General features: G+C 41.5%; 1 protein-coding gene across 1 annotated transcript in view; it reads left to right on the top strand.

Annotated features, from left to right (window-relative positions):
* COL14A1 (collagen type XIV alpha 1 chain) overlaps window positions 1-16,732 on the top strand; it is a 292,376-nt gene that overhangs the window by 70,445 nt on the left and 205,199 nt on the right. Inside the window, 1 exon segment of the mRNA XM_040354914.1 lies at window positions 13,962-14,078. Within this exon segment, the coding sequence (XP_040210848.1) occupies window positions 13,962-14,078 (117 nt within the window).

The raw sequence follows: 16,732 nt of genomic DNA, 5'->3' as shown, positions 1-16,732 counted from the left end.
TCTATTTGTGGGGAAAAAAGGACGCCAATTTTGTTTGGGAGCCACGTCGCACGACCGCGCAATTGATTGTTAAAACGACGCAGTGCCGAATCGCAAAACCTGGCCTGGGCATTTAGCTGCCTAAAGGTCCGGGACTTAAGTGGTTAATGTGGCGTATGGGTGCAGTTGGAGAACAAAGCAGTGAGCGAAGGTCCAGACAGTGAATAAAGGGTTTTTCAAATGCTTTATTCCAGGCCAAACACGGCCAACATCAACATTAAGTGGGAAGAGCAGGTTGATGAAGAAGAAAAGAGAACCTTGCAGTGTCAGGCCCACATATTAATTGAGCAGTACTTGCTCAATAGAGTACCAAACTGTTATTCGTCGCCACTCTAGTTGGAGTGGGTAAAGTGCCCCCGGACAGACCCCCTCTCACAAGCCTGGCAGCCGAAGGGTCACTTAGGATTCGCTGGGAGGAACAGATCTCTCTCACAGACCTGGCTCTAGGGCCTCTGCCACAGGCCAATTACTTTAGATGAGCTAGATGGATAAACGGAGCGAATCCCCCCAGTAGGTCTTAGCATAGGTCACCGGATGACAGCAAAACATACCTGTCACCATTCCGGTCACCAGATCCCCGATTGGTTCGTTCAAGCCTGTTGGACAACCTGCCTCCGGGTTCCCCTCAAGCCGACTCCCCAATCGAACGGCACCCAGCCTGGGATCCTTTTAATAGAACCGGGAACCCAGTAAGTCACTGGAGTCCCTTTTTACCTCAGGATGAGGGTTTATGTAGACTGCAATTCTGGCCTGGTGGGCCTCGCTGGCGGGGTACATGGATGCGCGCACCCGGAAGGTGGATGCTGCACCTGGAACTGGGACCCTGCGAAACTCGGTTAGCACATGACACCTGTCACAGATATACCCCTCCTCCAGCATGCCTTGCGAGGGAGAAACTTCTCTTATTGGCTGCTGGGGAAAGTTGCTCTGCCAGAACCCCTCCGGTGTCAACTGCTGGCCAGGGATGGTATTGCATCCCTGGAGCACAGACTGACCCAGTGGACGTTTCTGGAGTGACAGAAATCTAAATTTTAGCAAATTTTGAATGGGAGCAAAATAACTCTCCCATTCCCCACTAACTTTAGCGTAGTGCCCATACTGAATGATGAATGAAGATGTGCTACCGGTAACATTTCTGCCAATTAATGTCCTTTATTTAGAGTTATAGGTAGATTCACAAAGAGTTAGGCCGCTTATCAGTAGATAAGCTGACCTAACTCAGAATCTACGCCGACCTAAGTTTAAGCGTATGCTCAAACAGAGATACGCTTAAACCTATCTAAGATACGACGGCTTGCGCCGTCCTATCTTAGATTGCAATTTTTCGGATGGCCGCTAGGTGACGCTTCCATTGCGGCCGGCGTAGAATATGTAAATGAGTTTCTACGTCAATTCACGAACGTACGCCCGGCCGCCGCAGTCGCTTTACGCCGTTTCCGTAAGGCCTTAGGCTGCCTAAAGTTATTCCACCTATGAGGTGGAATAACAATGTTAAGGTATAGCCGCTGTTCCCCCCGAGAGGTTCGAATTTTTTACGTCGTTTGCGTAAGTCGTCCGCGAATCGGGATTTACGTCCACGTCGAAATCAATAGGCCCGTACGGTGTACTTAGCCGCAATGCGCACTGGGAAATGTAGGCGCCCGGCGCATGCGCAGTAACCAAAAACTTCAAAAACGTGAGGTCAAGCCTCATTACCATACAACACGCCCCCCTCCAACCCATTTGAATTAGGCGCCCTTACGCCCGCCGCGTTTACACTACGCCGCCCTAAGTAAGGAGGTAAGTGCCTTGAGAATCATGTACTTGCCTCTCTTACTTAAGGCGGCGTAGTGTAAACACGCTAGGCTACGCCGCCGCAAATTAGCGCGCCCCTACCTGAATCTACCCAATTTAAGAGTAGCTGTAAAAATGATAGTTTAAATCAGTTTGGTTGCTGTAGGCAACAAGAAATGTTGCTGGTTTTGAAACACTATTCATACATTAGGAGGTTAGCGTTGATTCTTTAAAACTCATTCTTGTTATATTAATTTTTTTTCTAAACGTTTCCTTTATTTCCCAACGCTTCTTGTAAATTATTTCCATTCTTTACTTTCCTCCCCATTCTGTTCCCTTCTTTTTACTTTCCTGCCCATTAAAGGGGTTGTAAAGGTTAGTTTTTATTTTCTAAATAGGTTACTTTAACTGCTTGCCGACCAGTGCACGACTATATAAGTCGTCAGCATGGCACGGACAGGCAGAAGGACGTATATATACGTCCTCTTTAAGAGCGTGACATTGTGGACACGCATGCCCGTCGCGAGCTCCGTGAGCCCGACCGCGGGTCCCGTGGACTCGATCACCGTGGGGATACCCGTGATCGTCTCACGGTAAGGAAGAACGGGGAGATGCTGATGTAAACAAGCATCTCCCCGCTCTGCCTAGTGACAATGACAGTGATCACAGCTCCCTGTAATCAGAAGCAGTGATCACTGCCGTGTCACGTGTAGCCCATCCCCCTACAATAAGAATCACTCACTAGGGCACACTTAACCCCTACAGCATCACCTAGTGGTTAACCCCTTCACTGCCAGTTCTATTTTCACAGTAATCAGTGCATTTTTTATAGCACTGCTCGCTGTAAAAATGACAATGGTCCCAAAAATGTGACAAAAGTGTCCGATGTGTCTGCTATAATGTCGCAGTCATGATAAAAATCGCAGATCGCCGCCATTACTAGTAAAAAATAAATTATTAAAAAAAAAGCCATAAAACTATCCCCTATTTTGTAGACGCTATAACTTTTGCGCAAACCGATCGATAAACGCTTATTGCGATTTTTCTTTTTACCAAAAATATGTAGAAGAATACATATCGACCTAAACTGAAGAAATTTTTTTTTTATTATATATTTTGTGGGTATATATTATTATAGGAAAAAGTAAGAAATATTGAATTCTTTTCAAAATTGTCGCTCTATTTTTGTTTATAGCGCAAAAAATAAAAACCGCAGAGGTGATCAAATACCACCAAAAGAAAGCTCTATTTGTGGCAAAAAAAGTACGTCAATTTTGTTTGGGAGACATGTCGCACGAGCGCGCAATTGTCAGTTAAAGTGACGCAGTGCCGATTTGCAAAAAGTGGCCGATTTGGCTGCATAATGGTCCGGCGCTTAAGTGATTAAGCTAGTGCATTGTTGGTTCACTTACCTTTTCCTTCAATTTCCCTTCTAAATTGTTTTTTTTCTTTGTCTGAATTTCTCTCTTCCTGTTCCTTCTCAGTAAGCTTGCCCCCATCATCCGAGCCGTTCTGGCTAGGGGTTAGGCTGACTATTCCTTTCCCTTGCTCTCTGTTGACTGCACCCTCATGCCACAGATAATTTACTACCTTTTCATTCCCTCTCCTTCTTCTTTCTTTTTTATTTCATTTTCTTTCCTACCTTTTCCTTCCTGCAGCTTCTGTCTTCTTCCTTTTGCCTCACAACCCCCCAAAAAATGTAAGATATGTGGCAGTTGTACACGATGCATGGGAACAGTCCAAGCAGATTCGTCCTGCAAATGTATTGAGCAAGGCAGTAAACAAACATAGTTTTAGCGTATGAGAGCTTTGCACAGTAAGTCTGTATCATAAAAAATTAACATCTTCTTTTCCGAGCCAATAAATTCAAGGCAATTTTTGACTAACAGGATGGCCCTTAATGGGTCCCTCAAAACAAACAGGGAACACTTGTTGTACCTTTTTAGTCTTCTGTCAGCACTCAGCCTTTTCACACTACAGCAGATTCCCACAGCATCAGTTAGCTCACATTTAGAAAGTCATGGGGTCCCAAGTGTGGAAGCTTTATCCCACCCAAAAAGGACCCGAAATGGGACTTAATAAAATTCAGAACAAAAAGTCTGTTTTCTCAACATCATTCACAATCTCTGGTGCCCCTCACCAATTGTAGATGAGGAACCTAGGGGACAGATATCTATAGTTATGCCAACCAGTGGCTCACATACCCTCCCCCTTATCTCAGAACTGTGGGAAGGGGCACATTTTACCAACATGCAATGGAAAAATGACAGTTCATCAGCATGTGCCTGCTGGTTTCCTAGTCTGCCTTAAAATGTAAAGTCTTAGAGAACCAGCAAGTGTTTTGTGACCTGTGCATTGTTTCTTTTGACCTGTGGTGGAGAATGGTCTGTGATCATTCAGAATGATCTGTCCAAAAGATTATAACCCAAAGGCTCTAGTCAGAGGCGGCTCTTTAATTAGGCAAATTAGGCGGTCGCCTAAGGCCTCACACTCACAAGGGCCTCACGGAGCAGGGCCGCCAGCATCCCTAACAACCAGTGAATATCGGTGACACCACCCCTTGTGACATCAATGACCCAGCATGGCCTCAGTCACAAGGGGGCGGGTTCACTAAGTGACATCACCGTCTAAAACCCCGCCCCTTAGTTATTAAAGAGCAGGATCTGGGGGCCACCTTGTTAAAGGGGGCTTTTCGATTCCGATAATCCCCCTACCGGCAGACCCTCACAACCACCGGCCAGGGTTGTGGGAAAGAGGCTCTTGTCCTTGAATTATTTTCCCATCATGGGTGTGAGTAGGGCCCCATGTTAAGTTTTGCCTTAGGCCTCACAAAGCCTAGAGACACCTCTGGCTCTAGTGCTATCTTTATGACCAAACACCTTGGTATGCTATTGTATGTTCTTTACCATTCATTTTCTCAGATAAGACATCTCAGGCCAACATCAGAGGCATCTGTTTGTACAAGTTAGTCAGGAACTGACTTAAAAGATAAGCCCACATTTGTAAAAAAATGTAATAAATGCACATCTTTTTGCACAGCCTTTTCACACTACAGCAGATTCCCACAGCATCAGTTAGCTCACATTTAGAAAGTCATGGGGACCCAAGTGTGGAAGCTTTATCCCACCCAAAAACTCACAAAGCGTCTGGGTCTAAGGAGGTAATTATTTTTTTAACTAGGAGCCTGAAATGCATTGCATCAGCAGATCACTGATGCAGTGCAGGACTCCTGCAGACTGTCAGTGTAAGCTGCCTGCGCTTACCTCGTACGGACAGGCAGTTATACACTGACAAGGAAGAACAATGAACTACCTAGAGCGCTCAACAGTGCCCTAGTAGTTCATTGAGAACTACAAGACGACAGCCACAAAGGCTGTTGGTACTTGTAGTTCATTCACAGAACCCTGTTTTTTTTTGTGATAATGAGTTTAGGGAGAAGATCCCCAGCTCGCTGGCACTAGAGGCGATGGGTTGGGGAGAGCCTGCAGCAGTGAACTTATCGTTTTAACCCCTTGGCACCCACAGCACCCAATATGTGGCCTCTCTGCAGGTGGGCCTTAAAGGGTCACTAAAGGATATTTTTTTTTTTTAGCTAAATAGCTTCCTTTACCTTAATGCAGTCCTGGTTTCATGTCCTCATCGTTTGTTTTTGCTCTGATGTTGCTGTAATCCTCTGTTCTGGACACTTCCTGGTTGTCTGTTTCCTGATGACCACAGTACTGGGAGATTCTAGTTTCATTTTCCAAACCATCACTGCTCTATGGCTCTGTACATCTACAGAGGCAGGATAACATGCAAAAACGAAACTAGATGCAAAAATGAAACTAGATGCAAAAACGAAACTAGAGGTACATTATATGATTGATTTTTATCTATTTTTCATCAATTTTAAAAGGAATCAGTTAACTATTATGTCTCCATACCCTGTAAACAGTCATTTCAGCAAAACATTTTTTTTTCCATTACAACTCCTTTAATGCTGAGCTGACGCATAATTGCATACCAGAATGTAAACGTTCCCGGCACAATTACTGGTGGCTAGCGGAAAGTTCTCCCGTCATTATTTGCAATCATGAGCTTTCCGATCATGTGACCACTGTGACAGCCAATCACAGCGGTCACATGATCATAAACCCCGCCTCCCGCCATCTGAAATCCCTTAAAGGTCCAGGAGGCACTGGCACCAAGGGGTTAACTTATCCTTTAAGTTTACTTTTGAAAAAAAAAACTGTTTTCATTTCACAAAACTGGACCCTGGAGCTCATCACCACGTGTAGATGAAAAATCTAGGTAACGCGAATACACCATCCACAATCCTGCCAGCCAGTGACTGACAATATACTGTATATATTGGTTTGCATAGACAATGATATCTGCACTTTTACAACAGTTTAAAGCAGTAGTAAGCTGCAAGAAAAATAAAGAAATTGGGACCTTTGCTGGTTTAGGTCATCATGTACTAGCTAGCATCTATGGGCCAGATCCACAAAGAAATTACGTCGGCGTATCTATTGATACGCTGCGTAATTTCAAAGTTCCCGCGTCGTATCTTTGTTTTGTATCCACAAAACAAGATACGACGGAATGAGGGATCGATCCGACAGGTGTAAGTCTTAGTACGCCGTCGGATCGTAGGTGTATATTTACGCTGGCCGCTAGGTGGCGTTTCCGTCAAATTCCGCGTTGAGTATGCAAATTAGCTAGATACGGCGATCCACGAACGTACGTTCGGCCTGCGCATTTTTTTACGTTGTTTGCGTTCGCCTTTTTCCGGCGTATAGTTAAAGCTGCTATATGGTGGCGTACTCAATGTTTAGTATGGCTGTCATTCCCACGTCGAAATTTGAATTTTTTACGTCATTTGCGTACCGTATTTATCGCGGTATAACGCTCTCCCGCGTATACCGCGCACCCCTAAAGTTGCCCCCTAAATTCCTGTAAAACAATTTTTTATATGATTTTATTACTTACAGTTTTGGTGTCTTCCCAGCGTCCATCGTCCGGTCCGGCGTCCGTCTGCGGCCTCGATGGTGTCCTCCCGGCTTCTCCAGCGCGCGCCTGAAGTCAAGTCCCCGCTTCCCGCGCTCAGTTCGAACGCCTCCGACGACATATACCGAGTGCAGTACACTCGGGTACATTCGGCAAGGCTCGGCTTCGCTCGCGCTCACGCTCTGTGACGTTTATGCGTGAGCACGAGCGAAGCCGAGACTAGCCAAATGTACCCGAGTGTACTGCACTCGGTATATGTCGCCGCAGGATTTCAAACTGAGCGCGGGAAGCGGCTATCGGCGTATATCGCGCACCCACGATTTTCCCCTTATTTTAAGGGGAAAATAGTGCGCGATATACTCCGATAAATACGGTAAGTCGTTCGCGAATAGGGATTTGAGTAGAATGACGTCACCGTCGTAAGCATTGGCTTGTTCTGGTTTAATTTCGAGCATGCGCACTGGGATACCCCCACGGACGGGGCATGCGCCGTTAAAAAAAACGTTGTTTACGTCGGGTCACGACGTATTTACATTAAACACGCCCCCATCACATCGATTTGAATTGCGTGCCCTTACGCCGCCAAAGATACACTACGCCGCCGTAACTTACGGCGCGCATTCTTTGAGGATTCGGAAAAAAAATTAAGTTACGGCGGCGTAGTGTATCTTAGGTACGCTACGCCCGGCGGAAATATGCGCCGATGTACGTGGATCTGCCTCTATCTATCTATCTATCTATCTATCTATCTATCTATCTATCTATCTATCTACATAGATAAATAGATAGGGATAGATAGATAGATAGATAGATAGATAGATAGATAGATAGATAGATAGATAGATAGATAGATAGATAGATAGATAGATCTATATTTATATTCTATTTTTAGGAAAAATTTATTACTCATTTTTTATTTATGTTATTTTGATTCATTGTACAAGTGTATCCAATTGTGTATGTACTGTACGATCAAACTTGTTCATCCTTTTGTATCAGAAGTAATTTAAAAATGTAATACTTCTGCCTACAACAGGATTGTAGTATAGGTCCCGCGCTTGCTCTGTCATTCCAATGTCTTTTAAAGTTGTTAAGTGTCTTGAACGCCATGTCACTGCAATGTGTATTTAGAATATGTTCCACAGAGTAGCTGGAAGGCCATCTGGACAGTCAGACGTCAAGTCCGGACAAGATTGGAAATACCATTCTTTCATCTTGAAAGCGAAACATGCCGATGTGTGTAAAATGCTGAGGGGATCACGCCGTGGACGCAACTATATATGTCAACAAATGTATCAATCTTACCTGAAACAGACATAATGCACTTGATTATCCAGGTTGTGGCCTATTGGGTTCAAATGAAGCATTCAGATCTTCTTTTTTTATTTTATTTAATATTTTATAATTGTTGCAGTTTTACAGCATTGTTTGTCTTATTTTTATTGTAGACGTTGAATAACGTATGCCTTTTTATTTCATTGAAAGAATTATTTCATTTCCTTGCATTTTAGTTATACTTTTTATTATTTTCGTGTTTTATTTAACTTTTTAGCTTATAATGTTATTTTATTTATTTATGTTGGCTTTTATATATATATATTTTTATTATTATTTTTTTTGCCCTATTTTATTTATATTTTGCTATGAGAAAATAGCTTTTGCTCCACAGAAACTAAATGAACTCAGATATAAAGGCTTTAAGTACAGGTTGGTGACTCTACAGTATTCCAAGTTTTGTTTATGTGTAGATATTTATGTTAGCTGTGTGTTTTATGTGCCATTCATGCAGTTTTTTACATAACTAAAAACCTATATAGATATTTAAACAACAAGCTAATTTAAATACAATTAAATCACATCATTATTATTAATAATGCAAATTAATATGTGTGTCTGCCTATATATTTCCATAATTTAAAACTGATATCTTCATTTTACAAATGTTAAGATTGATGACTGGACTATGACTGTTTCACACACATGTTCCTACCCAGGAACATTTATATACAAGCCAAATTTTTGCATAATTTTTCTACTATGTTAGTTATGTTAAACTGCTGGCACATATTCTGTAGTAGAATGTATACTGTACATACAGGTGTAGTATCCATTGTGTCTTCAAAACATGTCTTTGTTCAGAAGGGTGGATGTGGTCAATTGTGATGGTCAATGGGTTTTTTCTTTGTTGGTGATGGTGATATTTCCTGTATTGTTATACCATGAGTTCTGTTTTGTTGTGTTTTTCTTTTTTCTTCATTTTTTTTATTAATGTACATGGGAATAAAAGTATGTTGAAAATATAAAGACATATATATATATATAAATATAACCATGGACATAAAAGAACATTGAACCTGTATTCGAGAATTGGTTTATACTTACCATCTTGCTTCTTGCATTGTAATAACGAGTCAGTCTACTCAAAAACAGCACTAACTGGAGTTAGATGGGCTAGGTTACCCAGTAGTTTACTAAATCTATGGAAAATTCCAACAGTTAGTTTTACACACTGCTATTTTCAGTTCTTCCTCCGCAGAATGGAGTATTAATTCCAAAATATAAAGAAAGTAAAAGGTAGAGTAATGCCCCGTACACACGTACGGGTTTCCCGGCAGACTTCTTACCGACAGGAAACCCGAGGGGAAAGCCGAGAAAACTGCCATGAGAGCTTTGGCCGGGAAACCCGGCCGCGTGTATGCTCCACCACAGTGTTTCCCATTGGAAAACTGCCGGGAAAAAGACTGCCGGCAGGAAAAAAGAAAACATGTTCTAATTTTTCCCTTCGGGATTCCCGGTGGTTTTCCTGTCGGAAAAACTGCCTTGGAGCATACACACAGCCAGTTTTCCAAGCCAAAAGCTGTCATGGCAGTTTTCCCGACGGGAAAACTGGTCGTGTGTGCTAGGCATTAGAATCCTTTATAACAGCTGGTGGGCTTAGCTAGGAACACAAGTATGGTGATCTGACCACAGTATCTACCTTAAATTTAAAGCACCCTTTATTTGGGTTTAAAAAATGTGTAAAATAACCACTTTGCTTTGGTGCAGTTACTACAAGGTGCTCCAGGTAGCTGTGGCAAGTTCCACCAAAATGCCATCCTGTGGTGTAGCTTGATGCCTCGTACACACAACCAGTTTTCCCATTGGGAAAACTGCAATGATAGCTTTTGGCCGGGAAAACTGGCTGTGTGTATGCACCATGGCAGTCTTCCCAACAGGAAAACCGCTGGGAATCCCGGCGGGAAAAATGAGAACATATTTTTTTTTCTGCCGGGATTCCCAGCGGTTTTTAAGCCGGCAGTTTTTTTATGGGGAAAGCCTGCAGTGGAGCATACACACAGCCGGGTTTCCCGACCAAAGCTCTCATGACAGTTTTCCTGCCAGGAAACCCGGGCGTGTGTAGGGGGAAAGAGCTACCGAGCATGTTCTCGGTTTTCCCCTTGGTTTTCCCGGCGGACTTTTTACCGCTGGGAAAACCGATCGTGTGTACAGGGCATAACTCCATATTACTGTCCATGGTGTTGAAATGGGATATCCTACAAGTTCATTAAGGGTTGAAGGTCAGGTGTCCATCATTTTTTGGGTATATACTGTAGTTGCTAGAGAACTTTAGTATTTCATCAGCGGATCGATCCTGCCAGAACCCACCCAAACCTTCAATCAATCTTAGGTGTGCAAACCCTAAACAATTTTAAGGTGCAGGCAGTCTTTTCTTCAAATGTAACTCTTTGTAGATTGTGAATTCCACATGCATTGGCTGTACAGTTTGTTTCATCTTGCAAGTAGAAATGAAAACTATGCAGATTCATTAACGCAAGCCATAGTCAGCCTTGCAGCTATTAATAATGGATCATTTCCCCCAGCAATTCCTACCACCTTACACATGTACTAAAATATACTAGTAACTAAATGTTAAAGCCAAGTTTACTATTCTGTTGTTGTCTTAGTGTTGCTTATCATTCCTGTTGTATCTTGTTGGATTTAAAATTTCCACATTCAAACTCGAAAAATTAAATTCTTCTATGTTTTATATGATAAGATAATAATAACTGGCAAATTGAATTTATATGGGGAAAGGTATTAACTAGCAGCTAAGTAAGATAATATCATCATAGACATTAATAATGATTATTAAAGCTAAGAAAAGATTGTAATGCATTAAAGGGCCAATAAACTTAAATAAGCATTTTCAGGCAAGAGAGTTCAAGGACAAGTTCACATTGAGTGAACGTGCCCTGTAATTCCCTCACCCCAATAAATGTAGCCTGCCATGTTAATTAAAATACTTCCCATTCCAGCATTGTTTGTTAAGCAGCCTTGTCCAACACCACACAGCCTTTCTTCCAAAAACATCCCCGACTGGCTCGACTTCAAAAGTAGAATTGTCCTTTAAATCACTTTTTAATTAAACAAAAAAAAATAAGCTAAAATTGATTGTGTTGCCCCTTTTTCAACTAACAAAGAGCAATAATGTCAAATAACGAATTTTTGGGGCGGATCTCGGAGCATGACAGTAGTGGGTGTCTGAGCAGCCAATCACCAGGCACCAGTAAGTGAGCCACATGCTCCTCCATACATGGAAGTACCAGGTATTTTTCTTCATTCCTAGTACCTGAAGGAACTTTAAAGTAACCACATAAGCACTTTGGAAGCATGGTTCACCTTTACCAAAAATCCTGCCTATGCAGCTAAGGGATCTTGCTTTATGCACTGGTGCACGGTCATGTTGGAACAGGAAGGGGCCATCCCCAAACTGTTCCCACAAAGTTGGGAGCATGAGATTGTCCAGAATGTCTTGGTATGCTGACGCCTTAGGCCGCGTACACACGGTCGGACAAAACCGATGAGAATGGACCGAGGTTCAGTTTCATCGGTCCAAACCGACCGTGTGTATAGCCCATTGGTCTGTTGTCCTTCAGTCCAAAATTTTAAAACATGCTTTAAAATTGAACCGATGGCCCGCTGCCTGATCGGTCCAAACCGATGGTTAGTACAGAAAGCATCGGTTCAAAACCTGCGCATGCTCAGAATCAAGTCGACGCATGCTTGGAAGCATTGAACTTTGTTTTATTCAGCACGTCGTGTGTTTGACGTCACTGCGTTCTGACCCGATCGGTTTTTGGAACAATGGTGTGTATGCACATCAGACCATCAGGCCACTTCAGCAGTGAACCAATGGAAATGGCCCGTCGGACCATTCTCATCGGTTTGGAACGACCGTGTGTACACGGCCTTAACAGTTCCCTTCACTGGAACTAAGGGGCCAAGCCCAACCCCTGAAAAACTACCCCACACACATCCTCCCTCCACCAAATGATTTGGACCAGTGCAGTTGTACCAACTTCAAAGTAGTTCCTGTACTACTTTGGTCTGATTTTGATGCGAGTTGAGGTCCATAGACCTCATGTTTACACAGGCATTCCCTGAAATTGCGCTAAAATCGTGTCAAAATAGCGCAACTTTCAAGTCGTGGCAGTGTGAAAGGAGCATAAGAGTTGCAAATGGTCCCAAAAGACCTCAAGGTCTCATAGAAACAAAAACAAGAGTCCATCTACCAATAGACTGACTGTGACTGTGAGATCATAATAAGATACTAATCAGGGTTTTTGGCATTTCAGCTCTAAAAAAAAAAGAACATCCTGTAACCATCATGTCCCATAATTGGCCAACCTAACATTTAAATAGATTAGAGGGATCAGATAAATCTATACCCCGGAGGGGGCCAAACTTTCAGTTACTGTATTTATTGGCGTATAAGACTCACTTTTTTACCCTGAAAATAGAGGGTAAACTGTGCCTGCGTGTTATACGCAGGGGGCTATGGAAAGTTTTTTCCTGAAACTTCCCTCTTAAAGTTAGGGTATGTGTTATACGCCTGTGCGTGTTATACGCCGATAAATACGGTATATCAGCTAAATACATTCCAGGTGTGCAAGTTTTAAGGCCCGTAGGCCTCGTACACACGACCGTTTTCCTCGACAAAATCCATCAAGAAACTTGGTGGCAGAGCTTTTTTGCCGAGGAAAACGGTCGTGTGTATGTTTTTTGGCGAGAAAACTGTCGTGGATCTCGACGAGAAAAAAAGAGAACGAGGCCGTACACACGATCAGATATTCCGACAACAATTGTCCGATGGACTTGTTTTGTTGGATAATTCGACCGTCTGTATGCTCCATTGGACAATTGTTGTCAGAATTTCCGACAACAAATGTTGGCTGTGCATGGTCTTAAATTGTCCGACAACAAATGTGTTCTGTCGGATTATCTTATCGTATGTACACCAATCAGTTGGACTAAAATCCAAAGTACGAACACGCATGCTCCGAACCAATGCGAAACATCAGACAACAATAGCAGAAGTTGCCCAACGGGTGGCGGTAAAGAGCAGAAAAACCATGTAGTTTTGTGAATGTTGGCTGATAAAGTTTTGCCGTCTGTATGCAGAACAAGTTCACGGACAACGCCCTTCGGACAAAATTCAAAAACAGCCCGACAAAAATCTCAAAGAGAAAATAGAGAGCAGGATCTCTATTTTTCTCTTCGAGATTCTGACCAGATTTCCAGACGATAAACCTGAAAGCCTCATACACACGCTCGGTTTACTCGCTTCTAAATATTCTAGTTATATTAGCCTCGTACACGCGCTCAGTTTTCTTGGCAAGAGCCAGCAAGAAAACTGCTGGCAGAGCTTTCTTGCCGAGAAAACTAAGCGCATGTACGAGGACAATGACTGCAAAATCGGTGATACCAGAGACAGCCAGGAAACTAGAATATTTAGAACGGGGTTCTACAATAGCGGCCCCTCTGTCTTTCCCATAACAGGTTTGCTTTAGCCCTGTCCTTGACCGTAACTAATATTTTATGGATGTGTTGTTTTTGCCATAAACGTGTACTATGGCTCTGATAGACCTCATTAGTTTGTGTTCTCAGTGTTGCCTGCTAGTTTTCTAACCTCTAACATGACTTGTCTTGTCTCAGTGTAAGTTTACAAGCCTCTGTAAATGGTATGTCATGCGGGAATTTATTTCTGTAATGCGAGAGGTATTACAAGTAACCTATAAAGTCTGGGCTCTGTCACTCACAATGGTTGTCTATTGTATGTCGGAGGACTCCTGGGACATATTTTCCAGTTTATAGACTTTTTATTTTTGTCCTTTTTGCAGTGACGCCGCCTACAAAACTACGATTCCATGTTGTGTCACAAGACAGTGTGCATATTTCATGGAAAGCAACCAAAGATAAAATTAGAGGATATAAACTCCTTGTGACACCAAAATCAGGTAACCACAGCAATATTTGAAACTAAAATTAAATATTGTAACAAATCATTAAGTGTTCGGGCATCACATTTTATTTGTTCTAATCCATAAGTAAAAGAGTCTTTTGTGTATTTACACAGTTATTTGGACTTTTATTCGAATGATGAAAATATATAAGTTCAAATTATCAGTTTTACTATTCCTTTGGAGAAGTCTTAATTTTGTACTGTTGTAAAACAGTGACAAACTATGTATTATTTAAAGCTGTATAACAATTTTAATGTATCTGTGAGTCCATTTTTTTTGGTCAGAATTTTTTTTTTAAGTTTATTAAACCTTTTGAAAGGGTTCCAGAGTACATAAATAGTCATTAGACATGTGTGGTTAATTTTTGTTGGAAATTCTGATGTATCGGAATTTTTTAATTAGAATAGTACCGAATTTAAACTAATTTGAAATAACAAAAAAAAAATTTGTACGAAATTTGAATTCAAAAAGTTTTCTAATTCAAATAGTTTTCAAATTTGTAAAAAATTTTGAATTTGAATAGTTTTCCAATTTCCAAAGATAATGAAATAGAAAATAAAGGAATAGAATAGAAAAAAAATGATATTCTATTATTATTATTATACAGGATTTATATAGCGCCAAGAGTTTACGCAGCGCTTTACAACTTGAGGGTAGACAGTACAACTAAATACACTTTAAAACAGTAGTAATCAGAGTGCCCTGCTTTTTTATTATTTTTGGAAATTGGAAAACTATTCGAATTCAAAAACGATTCGGAGTTGATTTGAAAACTTTTCTAATCGATTTGAAAATGAATAAATGAAACCAATTCCGAAAAAAAAAAATTAAACAAATGGAACAAATTTATTAATTTATTAATATTATGTAAATAACGAATCAAAACAAAAAAAAATATGTTTTTCATTCTGCTCATGTCGAAGTTATATCATATACCATGACATTAAACATCCTACAAATGGTCATTATACAGAATTAAAGGGGTTGTAAAGGATTTTTTTTTTCATAATAAGCATCCTTTACCTGCAGACATTCCTCTTTTCACTTCACTAGCTCATAATGCCTACATAGTGCTCACTCTCTGTTCCATCTATCCTCTGAGGGAGTCCAAAAGTACAGCTAAAGGCCTAACGTTTCAATTTTGCATAGAGCAAGGGAGGGTTATAACTCCTGTACGTTTTTTTTGCCATTTGTGTCCCATTAAGGAGACTTCCCTTCACATCATGTTCCATAGCCAAAACAGGAAGAGAGAGGAAATCCCTCCAAAGTGAATGAATCCTTGGTTTTCACCAAAACCAGTATCCCCATTGGAAGATTTTCCCTCTATTACTGTTTTGAGGACAACCCAAATTTGGGATTTTCTTTTACTTTATTTCTCGCTGATAACGGTAACCAGAACAAATAGAGAGGGTAAATATCCCTAATAGGGGCGCAGACAGCTAAAAAAAAACCTGACAGGTGTTCTAATACCTCTCCCTTTTCAAAACTACAAAAAGATACAACCAAAAGAGCAAGTAAGTGGAAATCCCTCCAAAGTGAGGGAATCCCGGGGTGTCGCAAGAGTATTGGAATATTTACCCTCTATTACCATTCTTGGGACAACCCAAAATGTGGAAAGAAAGGAAACATACAGAGTTATAGAATTAGTAGGAGATCTACTTTAAAGTGGATGTAAACCCTCCATACACCCAGTGAAGTGAACCGCCTCAGATGATACACAGGGATGAAACCAATCTCCCTACATAGTTTTTACATGTATATCTGCTGTCTTCACATTTATATACAGTTTAGAAAGTTGAGATCGTGTTAGGAGATTTTCTCTGCCTGATTAACACAGAATGTGATGTGTGGACATACAGCCAAGATAGCTAAAATTGCTGATTGGAGGAAAAGCACACATCCCCTCACATCATAGGCAGAGACTCTCAGAGGTGTTTTGTAATAGGACCTGCTCTCTGATAATCTATTTTAGCAACCTCCCCGGACAAAAGATTCAGGCTGGTTTTGTCTAAAAAGTCTGAGAATTTGTCAGGAGTTATCAGGCTGATAACAGAGGAACTGTTCAGGAGAGAGCTACAGGGCTTGGCTCATTGAAGAGAGATAACAAAATACTGCAGATATATGTGCCCAGCTCAAATTTCATGAATCAGGTTTACATCCACTTTAATGATAATGGTAAACAGGACAAATAGAGAGGGTGAATCTCCCCAACAGGGGCACACACAGCAATAACAACCTGACAAGTGTTGTAATCTTTCCCCCTTCCCAAACTACAAAAAGTTTTCTCTTTAGTTGTACTTTTATTGTACATTTTTGTAGAGTATTAGCAAATAAACTTGAATGTATAAAACTGGATCCATACAAAAGCAATGCCATAGCTTTTTAGTATATACTAAAACCCTAGTGTGTTAACCATCAAACCACCAAGTTATGCAGCCATTTTCAACCAGGGTTTCAACCTTATGGTTCTTCCAGAAGTTGCTAGGGGTTCTTCGAGCTGTGGCTGATTTACCCCCAGTTTGATGGCCTGCATGGTTCCAGGTCCAGTGCCACTTGGCAAAGCCAGCAGCATAACATTAAATATCTTTTTAGCTGTTGGTAAGGGTGACACCACTGTAAGGGTTGCATTCTTCCTACCGACCACCACT

Source organism: Rana temporaria, chromosome 5 (genome assembly GCF_905171775.1).
Source record: "Rana temporaria chromosome 5, aRanTem1.1, whole genome shotgun sequence".
In the NCBI taxonomy this organism is placed as follows: domain Eukaryota; kingdom Metazoa; phylum Chordata; class Amphibia; order Anura; family Ranidae; genus Rana; species Rana temporaria.
This window is presented reverse-complemented; position numbering and strand designations above follow the sequence as displayed.